Source organism: Coffea eugenioides, chromosome 2 (genome assembly GCF_003713205.1).
Source record: "Coffea eugenioides isolate CCC68of chromosome 2, Ceug_1.0, whole genome shotgun sequence".
Classification (NCBI taxonomy): Eukaryota; Viridiplantae; Streptophyta; class Magnoliopsida; order Gentianales; family Rubiaceae; genus Coffea; species Coffea eugenioides.
In genome coordinates, this window is record NC_040036.1 from 19,936,642 (window position 1) to 19,956,238 (window position 19,597).

The following is a 19,597-nucleotide window of genomic DNA, read 5'->3' on the forward strand; positions in this document are numbered from 1 at the left end:
TGGTCTGGTCAGCACCCATTTCTCTATCATTTATAATTTGCATTTATGAGCCACAAACGTTGATCAGTTTATCCCTTTTCAGCTTCAAGGATTAAGTTTTCCCTTTTTGCCTTTGTTTACAACGATCTGGCTCATCGTTTTCTCTTCCATCCGAGCTCAACTCTGAAATTATCTATTATTTCGTAATTAATTACACCCCAATTCAATTGCCGAACCGTTTGTATGTTTATGCCCAGACGTTTGATTATCAGTTTCTCCCTGTTCGCATTTTGGGATTGGGATAATTCTTCCTGATTTCATACTAATCAACTCAGAATGCTCTTCAGTCTCAGCTACTCCTGGTGGTTCATCTTGAGGTCCACCCCCTCCCCAATTTTTCAGTTTCTCCCTTAATTTTGTCGGTATGTTCTTAGTACCTGCAATTAGCGACTTTTATCGCATTGCTAGCTGCAAGATAGCAATTTTTTCATAGATTCGGTTGCCCTCTATAATTTGACTTTATTGGTTATAATCTTATAGGTTTGGAGCAACAGCAAGAAAGAGCTCTCGGTGGGGATTCTGGAATAAGGTTAACTTTCTGTATTGCTCTGCCTTTCTGTATTATCACCGACCTTCAATTTGACACCGTTTTATTATAACGCTGTGTGAATTGATTTGTTATATCGTTTATTGTTGATTCGGGTGTGAAGTGTTCACTTCACTTACTGCTAAATGTGTTCTTTATTTTATATTGTATGAGAACAAATTTGTATGCTGTATTCCATGCCCGAAATTGCTATAAAGTTAATAACAAGTTAATCTATAATGAGAAGAAGCAATATGGGACTTGCATTCACTAATCTGTCAAATGCAAGTTCGTCAAAGGTACCAGTTAAACATGGGATCACATCAAAATGGATTAGCAGTGCTACAAGTGTACATAATAACGGAGCACTTGAGAGATCTCTAGGAACTCAACTCCCGAAGAGCTCACTGTCATATCAAAGTACACAACCAACTATGCAACCACATCAACATCCTAGAATTCTGGCAGTGCAATAAGCGTAGCTGAAGTAGTAGAAAAACCCGACTTTATCTCTCAAGGAACGGCAATATATGTCGCAATGACAGAAATGGAGACAAGGAAAAGAGTCGGCCCAACCAATTTGGACACCTCATCTTCTACAAAGTCCAGTGAAGGAACCAGTGGTGCAACACCTGCACAACAAAATGATGGAACCACCAATAAGCAACACAGCTGAGTACTTAAGGTTGCCTATTAAAGTATCTAAATTAGTCTACTACTATTACTATCACTAAATAAGGAACTGTATGGTGCCAGGATTATAGCTATTACTCTCTTTGTTTTCAACAATTTTTGCTTTATGGACTATTACTACTGTTTTCGTTCGATTACTTTATGGACTATTTTTTTTTGCAATAGTAACTGCTTCTCAGTATTTGATAACTATTTCTTCTCACAATATACTATTGTTTGTTCAACAAAAAAACCTTTTTCCCCACAAGCACCAAACACCCGTGCGATACACGGGCATTCCCCCTAATTTATTCTTATTATGTCCACATATTGTAGTATCAGCAGATCATGACCATTTGAATAATCAATATATAAAACAAAGGCTCATAACTAAAGCCATCTAACTTATATCTTACAGCTCTAAATAATGAAAGATCACTACTTGACATACATTGTGCAACAGCATTAGTACTATTATCTTTCATAAGCACATTATGCAATAACAAATAGTAAATACAAACATGCACACGTGAACGCGCGCGCACATATATGTATATATGTATGTATATATTAAAAAAAGATAATGTTATTAGACAAAGTAATTGTAAAATTAAGTTAATATAGTCACTATAAAATTGAATGTGACAATAGGATCAGGGGAGGAACATAATTACCCTTTTATAAAAGAAAATAATAAAATAAGGAAGCGAGTGCAATGAAATGCTAACATAATATTGACACCCATTCCATATAATTTAAAGTTGTTGAAATCCTAGCAAGTAGGTAACAATTGCTCGATTTCAAGGTTCATTTTGAAAGAAGATTTTAGTAAATTATTTAGGATTTTTTAAATTTCTGAAAATTGTGTATTTAATTTGATAATTGTTTTTTAAAAAATTGTTTTGTATTATTGTTTGATCATATTTTTACATAAACAGAAGTTAGGTAAAAAATAAAACAATTCTTTTACATATAATCTTCAATTGAAACGCAAACATTAACATTTGTAGGCGAAGAAAAAAGAAAACTTTACCTATTTAAACCCTTTTGAAATTGGAAGCAATTCAAAAGCAAACAAAAACATAAAAACAAAAAGACAAGGAGGGGAATTGAAAGGTAGAGCTGCAAATTTTATTTTATTTAAAAAAAAAATGGGGCAAATCTTTGAATAATGCACTGTATCTCAAGAGTGATGCTACCACGGCGGAGAGAAATCCTTGGAAGAGTGGATATGTATTGATGACATTGTGGACAATCCTTGCAAGCAATAATAGAACAACCCCAACCGCAATATAACAAGTGGAAACTCCAATCCGGGACACAGCCCCACCGCCACCGCCACCGCCTGAGTAAAAGCACGAGAGTAAAAAATGGCTGGAATCTTAGCCAGACGAATTAGTACTGGTAGATTTAGTTCGTTATTGGGGGTGCGATGCAGTCCAGTTCAGCGGCAGTTGAACAACCCGGGCACCTACATTTTCCCCCGGAGCTTCTGCTGCTTAGGGGTCTTACCCGACACCATTAATCGGAGCTCCGAATCATTCCTCAAGAACTCCCAGGTCATGGAAGGCATTATATCCCAACTTCACTCCAATATTCAGAGGGTCCGAGCTAACAACTTTGTTTCTGTTGGGTTGATTTGTCGATTGAACAATATTGTCCTTGGGTTTCACTCAATACTTGCTAGTCATGATTGATTACAGGTTATGGAGGGAGGAGGAGCGGAAGCCGTGAAGAGGAACCAGAGTAGAAATAAGCTTCTTCCTAGAGACAGAATTGATCGCCTCATCGATCCTGGTTCTTCGTTTCTTGAGCTTTCTCAGGTATAAAAAGCCATTTTGTTACAAACTAGAGCGAATGCTGTGTTCTCGATCTTGTGAGAAATACCGGTAATTATACTGCTAAATTAGCTCGAGTAGTTCAGAGTTTACCAATTGGAGGTTGTATTTGATGATGCTCTGTCACACAAGTTGAATTAGCGTTGATCTTATGTTACTATTAAAAACAAGAATGTAGGAGCTGAGAATAAGTTCTATATTTTCATTAGATAGTTGCAAAGTCTGAGGTGTCCTTATTTTTCTTGCTGGCCTTAAATTGTTTCCTTAGCATGTAATGCTTTGTTTCCTATGCCCTGCAAAATATTCGAAATGCTGAAAGTTTCAATCTAGAGATTTGTTTCCATTTCTCGCTCTTCGGAGGTTCATTTGAAAAATAAATTGCAAGTTATAGTTTCTCTCACATATTTTCTTACCTTTCATCCTGGATGTCATGTTCAATAATTTCAGCTTGCTGGCCATGAATTGTATGATGAGCCATTACCTTCTGGTGGGATAATTACCGGAATTGGTGCGGTACATGGTAAACTATGCTTGTTTGTGGCAAATGACCCCACTGTGAAGGGTGGAACTTATTATCCCATCACAGTCAAGAAACATCTCAGGGCACAAGAAATTGCCTCACAATGTAAACTACCATGCATATATCTTGTTGATAGTGGAGGTGCTTTCCTTCCGAAGCAGGCTGAGGTTTTTCCTGACAAGGAAAACTTTGGTAGGATATTCTACAATCAAGCTTTGATGTCTGCAGAAGGTATTCCCCAGATCGCTTTGGTGTTGGGTTCTTGCACTGCTGGTGGGGCCTATATTCCTGCAATGGCAGATGAAAGTGTAATGGTTAAAGGAAATGGTACCATATTTCTGGCTGGACCACCTCTTGTAAAGGTTAGTAAGACGACTTTGTTGGGTAATGCCTCTTGATCTTTGATGATTAATTTGGTTAAGCAGTGGTAATGAAGATTGAGGAGCTTGACTGAAAATTTTTATGCCGTTTTATGTAGATTTATATGAGTTAGCATCTTATCCATGCACTATGTATGTCTCTATTAGCACAAAGACAGATTGATTAGTATTATTTCTAAAATAGAAATTTTTATAGGCTGCCACTGGAGAGGAAGTGTCGGCGGAGGACCTGGGAGGTGCTACTGTACACTGTAAGACATCTGGCGTTTCAGACTACTTTGCCCAAGGTGAATAATCACTGCTTCTGGTCTCTTTCTTGTTTTTGTTTTTTAGAAAAGTAATTTGGCCATTAAATAATTACAGGATTCCTCTATGCTCCAAAAAAATGTGTCCAGTCTTGTTGCTTCCTATTATACATGATGTCATATGAATTCTGCATCTATTTTGCAGACGAACTGCATGCTCTTGCTATAGGAAGGAATATCGTAAGAAACTTGCACATGGCTGGAAACCATAATGTATCTCAACACAGGACATTTGATTACAAAGAGCCACTGTATGATATAAAGGAACTTCGGTCCGTTGCACCAGCAGACTTTAAGCAGTCCTTAGACATTCGATCTATTATTGCCCGTATATGTGATGGAAGCGAATTTGATGAATTCAAGAAACTGTATGGCCCTGTGAGGCTTTTCTCTTCCTGAAACTCATTATTCTTTATTTTGAAATGTTGATTTTTTTTTTCTTTTAAATCTTGTGGTTTGATAATTCTCTATTGTTTATAAAGACACTTGTAACAGGTTTTGCAAGAATATATGGGCAGCCTGTGGGAATAATTGGGAACAATGGTATATTATTCAATGAATCTGCCTTAAAGGGGGCCCATTTCATTGAATTGTGTACTCAGCGTAACATTCCATTGGTCTTCCTTCAGAATATTACAGGATTCATGGTATGTCTGGACTGATGTGTGATACTGTTTTAAGTACTCATAAATTGTGTTTTCAATCCAATAGTGAAGTTTGGAAAGGAATCATATCTACCGAGGCATTCTTGTGTTGTATAGCAAATCAGTTCCACAAAAAGAGTCGGTAGGATTAAAAGCCTGTTTCTTGATGGTACCACAAGTTTGAACCTAGAAGTTAAAATTCACAAGTCCAACTGCACAAATTCAATGTTTACACTTAAGTTTTAGATAAGGTAGGTGATGTTCCAAGTCCTTGAGTTGTAAAATTGAAACTATTGCTTGTTTATTTCTTCAGTTATCCACTGAATGCTTGCAGTTATTATGGTAGTCTTGTAACTCCCTTCTGTGAAATTCCCCACAGTTCCTTTACTTTCAACTCTCTCTGTTTTGCCTGTGAAACCTGTCATCCTGTTTTCGGGGACCTTTCCTTGTATCCCAGCATAATTTTGGAGAGTATATTTGTGGCAAGAGAAAGCAGTTGACGATATGCTGGCTGACATAAAGTTCAATCATTGTCTCTAGTGTGTAGCCTTAAAGTCTCAATTTTGCTTCAAGTAATCTTAATGTCTAATTGTAGCTGATATTTGTAAGTCTGGTATTTGGCTGGAGTTAACTCTAGGAAATTTAGGTGGTTGTTGGGCATTGACATCTTGGATGGCATTCCTTGTCGACTTTCATTGTCTATCTAAAGTGTGGACATATCTTACTGGAGTTTCTGTAATGGATCTTTTTGCACATAAGAATTGTTTCTATTTCATATTGCAGGTTGGGTCTAAATCTGAGGCAAATGGTATAGCTAAATCTGGTGCCAAAATGGTGATGGCAGTTTCTTGTGCAAAGGTTAGCCATTTATTCTTATGTGACAGTTTTTAGTTTCGTATTGTGTCTTGGCTTTCTGATTTCAAAGTCCAGGACCTAACATGCTTTTCAATGTGTTGCAGCATTAAGAGTTTCTGAAACAACAATTTCCTATAATAGATTTTGAACATAAAATCCTCTTTAAATTGCTTCAATAGGATCAGTTATTGTTGTGTTTGAAGTTTTTCCCCTTGGTAATTACATTACTAAAAAGAAGGAATGTGTGAAAAGAAATGATATATTCTACTCTCTCATCTTGGAATTGTATGTCATGTAGGTTCCCAAAATCACTGTTGTTGTGGGTGGAAGCTTTGGAGCTGGAAACTATGCTATGTGTGGACGAGCATATAACCCTAACTTCATGTTCTTCTGGCCAAATGCTAGAATATCTGTGATGGGAGGTGCTCAGGTAGTTTCCTTCCAATATGCTGCAATATTACAGGTTCTTTAAGAACTTTATTTATAAAGAGAGTTGTGTTTTTTGTATTTCAACTGTTGATGTGACTCGTTTCATCTCTCCAGTAGCCTTCTAAACTCAACCTTCTCAAGTTGTTTTCAACCTGCGGAATTTTTTGTAGGTCTAGTATGTTTTTGTGTGTGCCCACCTGTGCTCTGTGTGTGTGCGTGTTTTTTTTTTGGGGCGGGGGGGTGGGTGGGTGTAGTATAGTTCAATCTGAATTATAACCTAAAGGTACGCAAATCGTTGCCATAAACTCAGATATCATGAATTGGATCCCCAATTTGACCACTCCTAGGAAAAACACAAACTCCTTTTTCTCATGCTTGCTATAAGTAGTTGATTTCAGTTGAAAATTGGGAGACTGTGTAATTTCAGTGCTCCTTGGTTTTTGTTTCTCAATTTTATTGCATAATGTTCTTCTTCCTTGGCATCACAATGGTGAATTTCCTTCTTAAAACCAAGATAACATTGCTCCATTTCTAATTTTTTTTTTGTGTTGTTTTTTAGGCTGCTGGGGTTCTGACGCAGATAGAAAAGGCCAACAAGAAAAAAGCTGGGGTTCAGGTAGGAATGTGGTTTCGAAATCTTGCAATGATTTTTCCCAGAGTACCTACTGGCATGTTTTATGTATTACAGTGGACAAAGGAGGAAGAGGAAAAGTTCAAGGCTGATGTTGTGGAGGCGTATGAAAGAGAAGGCAGTGCTTACTATTCAACTGCTAGACTTTGGGATGATGGGATTATTGATCCAGCTGACACAAGAAAAGTCGTAGGCCTTTGTCTCTCTGCCTCCATGAACCGTGGCCGAGAAAATACCAAATATGGTGTATTTAGAATGTAAAATTAAGGCTCTTGTTTTTCCCAAAAAAAAAAAAAAAGAAAAAGAAAATAAAAAGAACATGCTATCCCAGGAGAGGACGTTTTTACCTCCAAGGATGCTGGTTTAGAGCTCTGAACCTGCATAAACCATACCGGACAGGATGCAAGATTACTTGAGATGGATGAATCTTTTGACAATTTGCCAAAAAATGAGCTTTCTGAGTGTCCGTTTGGCGGAATCCGGACTGTCAATATGCCTATATGCGACTAATGATCCTTCTATCCCACATCGATTGTGAGTGGTGTGTGTGTATTACTTAAGGTCCTCAGTGTGGTCTGAAAGTCAGCATGCTTTTTGGGTTGGGCTGTGGAATAGCCTTAGGTAGTGTGTGTGTGTTATCTGCATTTGTTGAAAGACTAATGATCCATTCATCTTCTTGATCAGAACAAGTCCAGATGATCTGGGACGGTGATGACAGTATCAACTATCAAAAAAAAAAAAAAAAAAGAATTGAGCCAAACAGTGTGCACATGGGAATGCTTGCTTCATCTCTGGTTTAAAGCTGGCCTTTTGTATTTGAAACCTCATGTGTCATCTCAAGGACCTTTGCTTATATTTTGATCCGTATCCGAAGGTGTTGTCTTTTTTTGGTATATAAGTAAATTTCTGGTACAATCACAAGGTGGTGTCTGAAATTCCTGTATTCCAATCCAGTTAGTTCAAACGACACTGGAGTGTCACTGAACAGCATCCACGTGGTAGTTCCCCCCGCCCCAAAAAAAAAGTGAAAAGCTCCTGGAAACGCGCCCGTGGCCTAATGGATAAAGTGTCTGACTTCTAATCAGGCGACTGTGGGTTCGAATCCCACCGGGCTTGTGTTTGTGCCAAACGATATATGGAGTAAATTGTCTCATCCTTTCCCCGTAAAGGATTGGAGAAATGATAAATGTAAACAAAATGGGAAATTCTCATCTGCTGCATAAAGCTCTCTACGACCCATCTCGTTTCGGTCGGTGATCTCATTATTGTCCGTCTGTGTGTTTATTCTCCTCCGCCGCGGACACAGAGCCATTCAACTAATTGGAGGACAATCTTCTGTCCCCAACTACAACACCTGAAAATCCCCTAAATACTACCCCATTTACCCACGTGATTTACCTATACATGCTAAGCCTGAGCCTGAGCCTGATTCTTTTCCCTCGGCAGCATCACCCTGTTTCTCTGCTACCGCTGCATCATTCATTTCCACTCTTCTAGTTCTAATTTCCTTCAAAGCTTTTGCATCTGCTCAAAAGCAGAATAATTGGAATCATACAAAAGTATGGCTTGGACATGTGCTGGCTGCCATTCAACTGCGACGTTCTCGTCCCTTTACCCTCCGGTTCTCCAAGACTGCGGCTTTTCTTCACTGAGACCGCAGACTCTACGGCTGCTCAATCACCCAACTCGGTTCTCATTTTCCCACCAAAAGGGCTATAGGCTTCCACAATCCCCTTCGCCTTTCACGATTCTCTGTCTCCGTGACCCCAAAGGTAAGGCTCCCAAATCCCTCATTTTGATGCTCTACGTAGTACGCCTACGATACTAGTATTAGTTATCATATCATTTTGGCTTCTGGGACCGTTCCTCCCCCACTTTTTTGGGTGGGGTTGGGGGAGTTCAGTGGAGTAATTGATTGGATGGAAGGACTTCTTGAATAGTTTTTATACTTCCTTTAGCAGATGGGCATGAAGGGTTGTTAGTGAATAGCTGATCAAATTTTTTCCCTGGTGTGGATCTATCTGAATACCCTTTCTTATACTTTATGGTTTGGTTTTGGGATTTAATTAGCAGGAGACTGATGAAAACGAAGAGAAGAGAGGGAAATGGGCAGTTTGAATTCAAAGTAATCTATAGACCATTTGTAATTACTATGCCTGATCCCTAATTCTGAGACAGATAGATTCATTTTCATGTCCGTGCTACCCATCCACTAATCAGTAGGATCTTCAGTAGTTTCAAAGTTTCGATTTAGACTGCAAAATGGACCTGTAACAGCAAAATTTGCTTTTGCTTGTCAAGTTTTGGACCTTCTTGTTGCTAATACGCGAAGTTATTAGTTATAGCATCATTTTTCAATGTTCATCACGGGCAAATCAATACATCGCATCCATTTATTATACAATATAAGCCTGGTTGATATCATCCAGAATGCCTTTACGTGGCCATGTTCCAAATCTCTACGAATTTATTGTTACTTCATGCTGGGCTCAGGAAAACCTTGCAAACAACTCTGGCCATGTATTTCAAATCTTCTTTATACACGGTTAGGATCCTCAGCCCCCTTACCCAGCCTCCCTATTGAGCCTCACAGACATTTTTTTGCCACATATCCAAATTTATCATCTAAACCTCACGTGAGATCATACCTCCTATCGCCTGCAACTCCATCACAGAAGCAACTTTTGCAAGATGCTGAAATGAATAAGACTCGTGCTTTTGCTTAGTTTCATTGTTCACGTAAGTCTCCTTTCTTCGCAACGTCATAAAAGATTCCATCTTTTCAGAAAAAAAAATAAAGCAAAAATTTGATAAAACACAGAAAAAAGGAGCATATTCCGAGAAATTAGAAATCAGATCTGTTCCCTACCTCCCCCAAGATTTCATGGAGTTCTTAAAGCCTTCACCCATTTGAAAAGATTGAGATCAAAGTAATTTTTGTTGGAAGTATTTGTCCTCGCCCATTAATTTCACGATCTCAATATGTTGGGTATACTTCATTCTTCATTCTCGTTGTTTTAAATCTATTATTTTTTAATCTGATTTTGGTGTCATAGAATACAAAGTAGATTCAGTTCCCTTGAAGAAAAGTTCTTTGTTTCAAACTCTGGAATAGAAAAGAGCATTGGGATGTCTAATTTATAGAAAGAGCAAAAATGCAAAATCACTTAATGCTTAGGTGACAAATCGGGACACATGGCAAAAATACGTCAGTGAGGCTCAATAGTGGGCTGGGTAAGGGGGTTGAGGATCTTAACCGCTTTATACAAAGTATTGTAGTTCTATGTTTTTCTTGGGAAGTTTTTATTCTATTTATTTTACCTGGGGAAGGGTGGAATTTAAGAAACAGAGGGGGAAGGGGGTTTTGAACCCAATACCTCTAACTCCTTTGTCTCAACCTCTTTATTGAAAGGTTGTAATTCTGTGTTCAATCAATTCTTCCTTGCACCTTCCTTTTCTCATTTTAAAGTTAGTCCATACCAATAGGTGTTGTATGTGAAACAGCCTCTTTCCCACCATTCAGCAATCATACTACCAATAAGGTTTTTTGCATAATTTCTGCAGCTGTGTATGCCAGTGTCTTCCTTGTGACTCTAGCTTACTTTATGGGTGTAAAGCTAGTTGGAAACACATTTTGAGGGGGTAAATGCATTTTACCTTTTTTTGTAAATGATTTTATGTAACTCAAATTTTGCTTTGATAAAAGAGAATTTTGTATGGCTTAGCCAATTCATTAGCTCCACTAGAGCAGTGTGTTTTTGTGGATGTCAAATCCTTTAGTTCTGACTGGGATTTCCCCATCTCTTATGTATGCCTTGTTCAGGTATCTGAAAATAAGTAGATAAGCAAAGAAAACCAGGCCTTCCAATTTCTGGTATGTGGTTGTTTTGGCAACTTATGAAATTGTATTCTAGGACTCCAAAGAAGTATAGATAGTTAATTATGCAGATTTAAAACTGAACATGTTTAAAAGGCTGGGTATTATGAAATAGCTCTTCTCCTGATCTGAATTGAAGATATTGGGTAAGAATGCAATTTTTTAACATCCAGCAAAGTTAAAGACCTAAATATGCATTTCTTCCCTACAGGAGGCCGTCGAGATGACTGTTGGACCTTCGAAAGGTCTCAGTACTAGGAAATGATATGCAGTTGTTAATGGAATGGCAACTAACAAATGAATTGTAAGCTGTGTTGAACAGTTTTGGTTCTTTTGCTTTTTAGAATAGGTCATGCTTCCTGTCATGTACTCACTTCAGAGGTATGGCACGCCTGTGTGGGAAATAGTTGGTTGTTCATGACCTTTACCTATAAGAATGCAATTCCAAGGTTGATTTATTGTTGGCCTTCAATACGCATTCTACGATTGTTGGACGGTTGTCATGTAAATATAGAAATGGATGCTTAAACTTGCTCTTTTCTTTTGTAACTTGCAGCTATGGTGGTCACTGGTAAGTCGTGGGACAAACTGATCTTAAACAGTGATGTACCAGTTCTTGTTGAGTTCTATGCCAGTTGGTGCGGGCCTTGTCGGATGGTGCACCGGGTGATTGATGAGATTGCAATGGACTATTCTGGCAGATTGAAATGCTTTGTGCTCAATGCGGATGATGACTTGGAAATTGCTGAGGACTATGAGATTAAGGCTGTACCAGTGGTCTTGTTGTTTAAGAATGGTGAGAAACGTGAATCTGTCATCGGTACCATGCCCAAGGAGTTCTATGTGGCTGCAATTGAAAGGGTCCTATCTACATAGTTGTAGATGTAGTCATGTTCAAAGCTTCCAGGATTATTGGTCAAATTTTATGTACCATTGGCTCAGCATCTTTTGTTTTATTGATTTACTCTCTCCAAAGGATCTGTAAATTATTGGTAGATTTGGTTCTCAGTTTCCTGGGGAACGCTGGCAGTCAGAGGACTGCCTTTTTTCTTTTTTCTTTTTTTTTTGTCCAGCCTTTTCAAGAAATACAGGAATACGTGTAATGTTAGTCATCAAGATTATGAACTTGCTTTTTAGTATGTTCCCTTGATGCGATTCATTTGTGGGAAAGTTTTGTGCACATCATTTCTTTTTGTTTTGTTTTCTATAAATATATAGATGGATTGAGATTCTTTATGGCTGCCAAACTGGATAGTTTGCACGGAAGGTTAGCTGAAAGTTCTGAATATGATAAAGGAAAACAGTCTTATACATGTGTCACACATGTATAGGTTTCTTGACAATGTATCGAGAATACCTTGCCAATGCTGTCTTTGGATATTAAAGAGGAAGGAGAAAAGGACAAACTCCAGTTGTTGAGTGAATCATCAGAGCACATGCTGCTTTTTTCTTTTTCTTCTTTTTTTTTTTTGGCAAGATAAAACCGAAGAAGTTACCCGGTGTGCAACTTGATGTGCCGTCGCTCTGCCCCGGAAAAGAACCAGAAAGTGGTGCGTAGTTTATTTAGTGAAAAGGCCAAAGAAATAATAATAAATAATAGATTGCCTATTATAATTAGATTATTTAGTTTTAGATTAATTACAAGTTGGCCCCTATAATATGGGTGAAGTAGCAAATTACCTTTATAATCTAAAAACCCACAAAATGTCTCCTGTAATCAACTGATCAAACATGTAGGTTAAATTTTTGTGTATATGAGGTGTAGAGGTGGCAAAATGGGCGGGATGGGCGGGATTTGCTTGGGTTTGAGATGGAACCGAGTCATATGGGTTTGGGCCCAACCTTACCCATATGTGTTTTGGGACTAATTTGGGCGGGATCATTTTGGGATGGGTTTAGATTGATCCCGCCCAATACCCAAATCCATTTTCTACATATTTTTTTTCCTTTAATTCATTTTTTTTTAATATAATTTTAATATTTTTGATTTATTAAATTTCTTTTAGTTTTATTAAATAAACATGCAAGTGCTTTATACTCAAGATTCCCACCAAAAATTGATTAAAAAATAAAGGAAAAGATAGATATACAGCCATATTCCAACATATATCAAGATGGCCAAGATCCTTAGGATGTTGAATATTTATCCTTATCATTGTCCAAGGATGACAGGTCTAAACTAACTGAAATGCTGGAAATTCTTGTGGATAATGACTAGGAAGACTACTAGATTATATTCGCTGGTATGACTATAAAAATTGTTAAAGATTATTTTTGAATCTAAGATTCCGTTTGGATTGACTTTTTTTTCAAAAAATAAGTTTTTCAAATACAATGTTACAGTAATATACAATAACTCAAGAAACATCCCATCCATATTAATATATCAAATATTTCAAAAAAATTTTATAGTAAAAATTTTTCATATACACTGCTACAATAAAATATTTCAAAAACACCTACCAAAAACAGCTAATCCAAACGGAGCCCTTGCCATTTGAGCCCAATGGGTACCCAAGTATTTCCCATCCTTTCCCATTCATTAATGGGTATAGTTGGGATGTGTCCCAACTTAAACCCAATACCAAATTATAATACCCATCCCGCCCAAAGTTCCTTTGGGCATGGGTAGCCCATTGGGACTTGGGACAAATTGCCAGCTCTAATGAGGTGTGAAATGACAGTCATCATGCTCTCATGTACATAACACTTTGATAGTTTTGTCCTCAAGAAGCTATGTTCCTATATTTTGTCTACAAAGAATTTTTTAGTGTTCGGGAAATGATGATACAATGTAGATGTAAATAATTATAGAAATTACTACAAAACTATTTTTACTGGATCATTTTTAGTTGCTTATGATAATTTATGCTATTTGAATATGTTTAATAAATAAATACCAATATATATTTGAACATTAAAAAGAATTATTATTAAGAAAAAAGAAATAAAAATAAAAGCGAAATCCCTCTTATGAATGTGTAATTTTCATTTTTTGTGATAGTGGAAATATTTGTGAAAAAGGAAAATATATGTAAAGTGTCGGTGTTATTCAATAGCCCCTACTCGAAAGACTCGATCTAACCTCCATCTACCTCTCGTCCGACTAAAACTACAATTAAAACCACTAACACCTCTATAAATATCACATTAATGCGAATTAAACTCCAATCCAATTTAAAAAATCTGCAAGGTATGTCAATTAGAAACCACTATTGTACTGAAACCACTATTGGAGTTGCTCTTGTATTACACGAGCACTTCGCCACTCATCCCCCATTGCACGCCTGGTCATCCCAAGCCTTCTTAGACTTGGTGGTGCAGGAGGTCAGGGGTTCGAACTTTGCCTCCTACAAAATTTGTCACAATATATGACGATCTTCATTGACCAGTTTCGATGGAGTTTCTACTCACATCGAGTCCCCTCCCCCTCCTCCTAAAATAGGTTAGTTTAAGTTATAAGAATTCTATTGTGTCGAAAAAAAAAAAAAAAAAAAAAAAAAAAAAAAAAACTCATCCCACATTGCATGGGACAACTTGCAATTAAGTCTTTAGTTTTTGACTAAAATAACCCTATAACATTCGTAAGTACTACTCCACATTAATTGTTTCCCAAAAATGTCAAGGTCGGTGGACAAACTTCCGTTCGTAGATTATTTTAATCGGCCGGCGTCTGGCAAGACTGACATATAAAAAAAAAAAAAGCTTTTCCGCGTAAAAGCCCTTTGCACCATCTTATTCATCTAGTTTGCTTGGGCTCGGGGCAAAAGGAGGAAGAAGCCCATTAAAGTTATTGTAATACTTCTCCAGAGTGTGATCGGTTGGCTCTACAGTTGTTCAGTTGAAGTAGTAACTTAAGAAGTAAAATCAGGATCTTCCTTTCTTCAACCTTTCCTGCTACTTCGGGAAATCCTCAGTTGTCACTAATCAAATTCAACGACTTTTCTTCATCATCCAGGTTATCTCTATTTTCCTCCCTTTTAGATGAATTTAGGGTTTGAATTCGGGAGACTTTATATGTTGCAATCCTTATTTGTGTGTTTTTTTTTTTGTTTAATGGATAAGCGCAATGAAGTTATCTTTTTCTTTTTGTGCTTAATTTTTTGTTCAAGAGCAGAAAAGTGACTTTCTTGATGCTTATTTGTTTCTTGATCGTTTCTTTCATTCTTCAGTTTTCTCAGGCCAACAGTTTCTTTACTTTATAATTTTTTATTTTTGGGCCTGAATGCATTTATAGACTGGATAATTGTTTGAAATTTCTTAAAGAAAAAGATAATTGATTGGAATTATTTAAAGAAAGGGGGGATGCAAATTGTGTGTGTGGAATCTTTCGTCTTTTACTGAATTAGATTGCTCTGATTTAGAATCCAATTATTTTTTGATCTGCTGTTGGTTTCTAGTTTCAGCGCTTGTCTCAAAGTTGTTTCTTGATGATTTTTGACTAAAAAAAAAATGGTTTTCCTGGATATGAACTTTATTTCCAATGAAACGCGTTGGAGAAATTTGCTTGATGTTGGGTAATTAACTGCAGAAATCCTGTAAAGCAATTACATTGCAATTAAGTGCTTTATGGATGGACACGCTGAATTTGTCTCCTTGAAAGATTGGTGTCTGGCAATTTCATGCGTCAGAGATCAAAGAAATGTATTAGTATTTACACAATTGGTCGACATAAGGAGGCAGGTATAGGTGGGAGTTGGAGTATTTTAGTTTTTAAACAGAGAGTTTATCTTTATGGATAATAACATGGTGAATATCTTTTGTTTGAACTACAATGGCATTGATTCTGAAGATGTATTTGAGATAAATAATGCTGATTGAGGTACGCGTACTTGGCATAATTTTGTCAATCTGGAAGCTGTATTGCTATAAATATTCTTCTTCTTCCTACCAATTTAAACTGCATTCTTTTCTAGTTAAGGGCTTTACAAAGCAGGCCCTTACAAAGCAGAGGCATACAAAACGTTATGATTAGTCTGTTCCAGTCTACCCAGAGCCTCTGGACGTTGAGGTACTTGGGTGTCTTCCAAGTTTGGGATATATTTTCTGGGGGAAAGGGGGAGATGGAGCAATTTCTTAGTGCAATTGTTAATTTTCTAGAATTATTGAAGTGCCTATGAGGAATTGGAGCTTTGGGTGAATAGATGGGCTTGCTGTCTATCTCTTTATATGGACAACTTTTCACTACTTGTCAACATTCCTGTTATCCTTTTTAGCCAATTAAGAGGGAATTTAGGGGTTTATATTGAAGTTGGCATCATTCCACTGCTTCTGTCGATCAAAGTATACAGTATTCTCAAGGAGATTTGTATAAACTATTTACATGCGTATTTTTTTGTGTTTACTTATTGCTTTAGTGCTTGAATTCTGACTTTGAGCACTAACGCTTCTCCTCATCATTTTCTTAACCTGTTGCAGGGTTCTGTGAACCTCATAATTCATGATTGAGTGATGGAAAATCCAAGTACGTCTACCATGGTAATATCTTCAGAATCCTTAGAGCAAACTGGGAAATTAGTGGCAAATGCATACACGAGCGCGCCACAGCTTCCTCTGCAGCAAAGCCGGAACTCATCCCAGGGTCCTGTGGCCATACTTTGGGATATTGAGAACTGTCCCGTTCCTAGTGATGTACGCCCGGAAGATGTAGCTATCAACATAAGAATGGCGCTGCGAGTCCATCCTGTAATTAGGGGAGCTGTGACACTGTTCTCTGCATATGGAGATTTTAATGCCTTTCCCAGGAGGTTAAGGGAAGGGTGCCAGAGAACTGGTGTAAAACTCACAGATGTCCCTAACGGGAGGAAGGATGCAGCAGACAAAGCCATCTTAGTTGACATGTTTCTTTTTGCTCTTGATAACCCTCCACCGTCTTCCATCATGTTGATCTCAGGAGATGTTGACTTTGCTCCTGCACTTCACATTCTTGGGCAACGTGGCTACACAGTGATTCTTGTCATTCCTTCTGGGGTAGGTGTTTCGTCTGCTCTATCTAATGCAGGTAGCTTTGTTTGGGACTGGCCTAGTGTTGCTCGAGGGGAAGGGTTTTTGCCTTCTGCTAAGACTTTTACTCCTCCTCGTGGGAATCCCGCAGATGTTGCTGCATTTCTGGTGGGATGTCATAGAAATGACAATGCAGATTGTCAAAATGAAGAAGAAGCTATAGTATATAGAGGAATTTCACAAAGGTTTTATAATACTTGGGATTTCTCAATGGTATCACAGTCTTTAGGTGAATATAACAGTAATTCAATTTCCATTCCTGGTTTTCCCACAACATTGAGGTCACACAGTCTGCCATCTGGTTTCAATGAAGTTTTGGCTGGAAATCTTGCTCCTTGTAACCAAAATGACTTGGTTTGGGTACAGCCTGGAGATTTAAATGGTTTAAAGGGACAGTTGGTGAAGTTGCTTCAATTGTCTGGAGGCTGTTTACCTCTTCCTCGTGTTCCTGCAGAATACCAAAAGATTTATGGAAGGCCTCTTTATGTTTCACAGTATGGGTCGTGCAAGCTTGTGAATCTTCTCAAGAAAATGGCTGATACACTTGTTATTGAGGGGAAAGGGCAAAAGAAACTTGTCTGTCTCCGTAACTCAAGAGGTGGACAATGTGCACCTCCGGTGGTTTTGGCAAAGAAGGAAAGAAACGGAAAAGGTGCTCAGGAGGATAATGCTGATGTAGTAGCTGTAGCTGGATCTTCAGATGAGTGTTCAGAAGAGGAAAGGGTTGTCATAGAACAAGATGAAAGGACAGGAGATAAGTGCAGTTCAGGAATGGCAGCTCATTCTCAAATGAATAATCAAAGCCTTGAAAAATTCAAATATGAGCTTCAAGAAATTCTTGTGAGCTATTCTTGTAGGGTTTTCCTGGGTTGTTTTGAGGCAATATATGAGCAAAGATACAAGAGACAACTGGAATATCAGAACTTTGGTGTGAGTGAGCTGGGGGAGCTTCTAGAGAAGGTGAAAGATGTAGTTGTGCTGCAAGAGGAACCAGTAAGCAAAAGAAAGTTTCTGGTTGCTATTGGTGGCTAAAATGGTTCTGCCTTCCTGCAGTTGATGTTTTGCTGTCATTTATTTAACTATAATTCACGCCTAAGGTGGTATGCATTTGGCAATATCTTTTTTTTTTTCCATTCTTACTGCGCTGCATAAAATAGAAAGAGGGAGGAAGCGGTGTTATTTTCTAATGGACTTGGCATTCATAGAATATTCCAAATTGTTTGATGTGATTCTCAGGCCTGAGATCGATTAGTTTAAAAACTTCACATTTTCCTGTATCAACTAAATATGCAACTCTTAATTTTGATTTTCATTCCCTTTTTTTTTTGGTGGGGGGGGGGGGTGTAGACATTTTGTACACTTCACAGCGTGCACAACTAAGAAATAGAAAATTATTATTTTATTCACTTTGTTCATAAAGCCTGGAACTCTAAGTTGGACCATTGTTGTCTTTGATAAATTTTGCTTCTTCTTGTAAAAGCTAGTGCCCTATACTATCTGTTCTAAATCTATTTAGTTAGTTGAGCTTTTGGATTTTGAGTTTTTAAATGTTCATTTCTTAGAAATTTGTTGATGTACCAGTTTTATTCCTTCAAAACTTTGAACTAAAGTTACCTCCATCTTCTGAATGTGATCAATGAATTACTGGGTCACAATGATATTTTGGTTCCTGTAAGTGTCATTGATTTTCCTCCGTTTGCTTGCTTAAATCATTGGATTGTGTGTTTGAATTCCTAATCAAAGCACTCTGCTTTCAGATAATGTTGCTTTTGAAGAGGTCCTGTTCCTGGAGATAGCTCCAGTAAGCAAATGTTTGAGATGCAACTGCTTTCCCGTTGACGTTGTTGATAATTCCACAATCAAAATTCTGTTGCAATGGTTAAAATCCAATGAAGATTTGCATTCTTTCATCTTAATAGTCCAATCTGAGTGTAGGAAAAGGAAGAAGCCAGTAACTTATCCTTGCAGGTTGTGTTGAAAAGGACACTCTTTTAAGTGAACCTTCAGCATTCATGTCAGATAAGTAAAAGATGCAAGGATTTTTGTCTAGATCTCTATCTGTTTCTCTTCAGCCAAATATTGGAGAAGTGCTAGAACGGCTATAAAGTCTGGTTAAGTGGTGCAGCTCTCAGAATCAGTCTCCAATTTTGAGTTTCCACTTCTAGGTCTGTCCCGGTGGGGCCAGTATACAGGGAGGTGCTGGATAGAGATCTGAGGCTGATAGTTTTGGCTTTGAAACAATGGCTACAACGAACTTTTTCCTTTCCAGCTGTATACCAGGTGAACTGCCACATGCACTTGGAAATCTTATAATCTGGTTCATGTCTAGGCCATGTATACTGGAGAACAGCCAGTCATCTGTCATCAGGATATGCAGTTGCTGCATATTTTGTAGCATTATGTGCTTTTGCTGATCATGTGGAGATATATGTGTACTGGTTTTGCCAAGAATGTGTCGTTTCTTGAGTATCCACTGATATACCGGTACATGCTGGCCCTTGAGAAGTTAGTTGAGGCAGTTTCAGTGAGCATTGAGTGGAGCAGTTCGTAGTGCTTTGGTTATTCTTCATTAAGCCCCCTCCTTCAGCCTTTGTTCCTTTTTGCATCTGCCTGCCTTTTCCCATGTTTGGTGTGTTGGCTGGTTGTATTATGGTTTTTTCTTTGTTTATTCATCAATGAAGCCTGGATCATGAATAAGTGATTGGTCACATGCATAATTATACATTTTTATTAGTTGCTGTAGATAGATGTGATCGTCTCACTTGTCCTGTTCAATTCTGGATGAAGCATGGACTCTTTGCTGAACATCCTGTTTTATTCTATCGGATTTTTGGAGCTTTATCAAAATGGCAGTCTGTAATCTTTGCTCTTTGATCTA

General features: G+C 37.8%; 3 protein-coding genes and 1 non-coding gene across 6 annotated transcripts; all 4 read left to right on the top strand.

Moving 5' to 3' along the window:
- Window positions 1–2,369: 2,369 nt before the first annotated feature.
- On the top strand, window positions 2,370–7,567 carry LOC113762278 (methylcrotonoyl-CoA carboxylase beta chain, mitochondrial). Its single transcript, XM_027305661.1, has 10 exons — window positions 2,370–2,841; window positions 2,941–3,060; window positions 3,523–3,957; window positions 4,172–4,262; window positions 4,426–4,658; window positions 4,763–4,927; window positions 5,708–5,782; window positions 6,078–6,209; window positions 6,768–6,824; window positions 6,897–7,567. Exons 1-10 carry the CDS (start codon window positions 2,608–2,610, stop codon window positions 7,098–7,100), a joined length of 1,746 nt encoding a protein of 581 aa, XP_027161462.1. The 5' UTR covers window positions 2,370–2,607; the 3' UTR covers window positions 7,101–7,567.
- A 315-nt stretch (window positions 7,568–7,882) lies between these two features.
- TRNAR-UCU lies at window positions 7,883–7,955 on the top strand. The gene has a single exon. It is a non-coding gene; the product is annotated as a tRNA-Arg (tRNA).
- A 16-nt stretch (window positions 7,956–7,971) lies between these two features.
- On the top strand, window positions 7,972–11,909 carry LOC113764067 (thioredoxin M3, chloroplastic). 2 transcript variants are annotated; one of them, XM_027308112.1, is made up of 2 exons: window positions 7,972–8,611; window positions 11,273–11,909. In XM_027308112.1, the coding sequence occupies exons 1-2, from the start codon at window positions 8,401–8,403 to the stop codon at window positions 11,590–11,592; spliced, it is 531 nt and encodes a 176-aa protein (XP_027163913.1). In that variant the 5' UTR covers window positions 7,972–8,400; the 3' UTR covers window positions 11,593–11,909. The 2 variants fall into 2 exon arrangements, with proteins under 2 accessions (XP_027163913.1, XP_027163914.1); XM_027308113.1 differs by lacking the exon at window positions 7,972–8,611 and adding an exon at window positions 10,732–11,165.
- A 2,500-nt stretch (window positions 11,910–14,409) lies between these two features.
- Window positions 14,410–19,566, top strand: LOC113762295. Of its 2 annotated transcripts, none has more exons than XM_027305679.1 (3): window positions 14,410–14,674; window positions 16,135–17,819; window positions 18,477–19,566. In XM_027305679.1, exon 2 carries the CDS (start codon window positions 16,168–16,170, stop codon window positions 17,749–17,751), a length of 1,584 nt encoding a protein of 527 aa, XP_027161480.1. In that variant the 5' UTR covers window positions 14,410–14,674; window positions 16,135–16,167; the 3' UTR covers window positions 17,752–17,819; window positions 18,477–19,566. The 2 variants fall into 2 exon arrangements, with proteins under 2 accessions (XP_027161480.1, XP_027161479.1); XM_027305678.1 differs by having other exon boundaries at window positions 16,135–17,816.
- Window positions 19,567–19,597: the final 31 nt, after the last annotated feature.

Bases quoted from the DNA above. Each gene is read 5' to 3' on its own strand.
- LOC113762278 (XM_027305661.1), top strand. From the start codon at position 2,608: ATGGCTGGAATCTTAGCCAGACGAATTAGTACTGGTAGATTTAGTTCG. The intron at 4,659-4,762 runs GTGAGGCTTTTC...TTGTTTATAAAG, and splicing joins TCAAGAAACTGTATGGCCCT to ACACTTGTAACAGGTTTTGC. The intron at 6,825-6,896 runs GTAGGAATGTGG...TATGTATTACAG, and splicing joins AGAAAAAAGCTGGGGTTCAG to TGGACAAAGGAGGAAGAGGA.
- LOC113764067 (XM_027308112.1), top strand. From the start codon at position 8,401: ATGGCTTGGACATGTGCTGGCTGCCATTCAACTGCGACGTTCTCGTCC. The intron at 8,612-11,272 runs GTAAGGCTCCCA...TGTAACTTGCAG, and splicing joins CTGTCTCCGTGACCCCAAAG to CTATGGTGGTCACTGGTAAG.
- LOC113762295 (XM_027305679.1), top strand. From the start codon at position 16,168: ATGGAAAATCCAAGTACGTCTACCATGGTAATATCTTCAGAATCCTTA.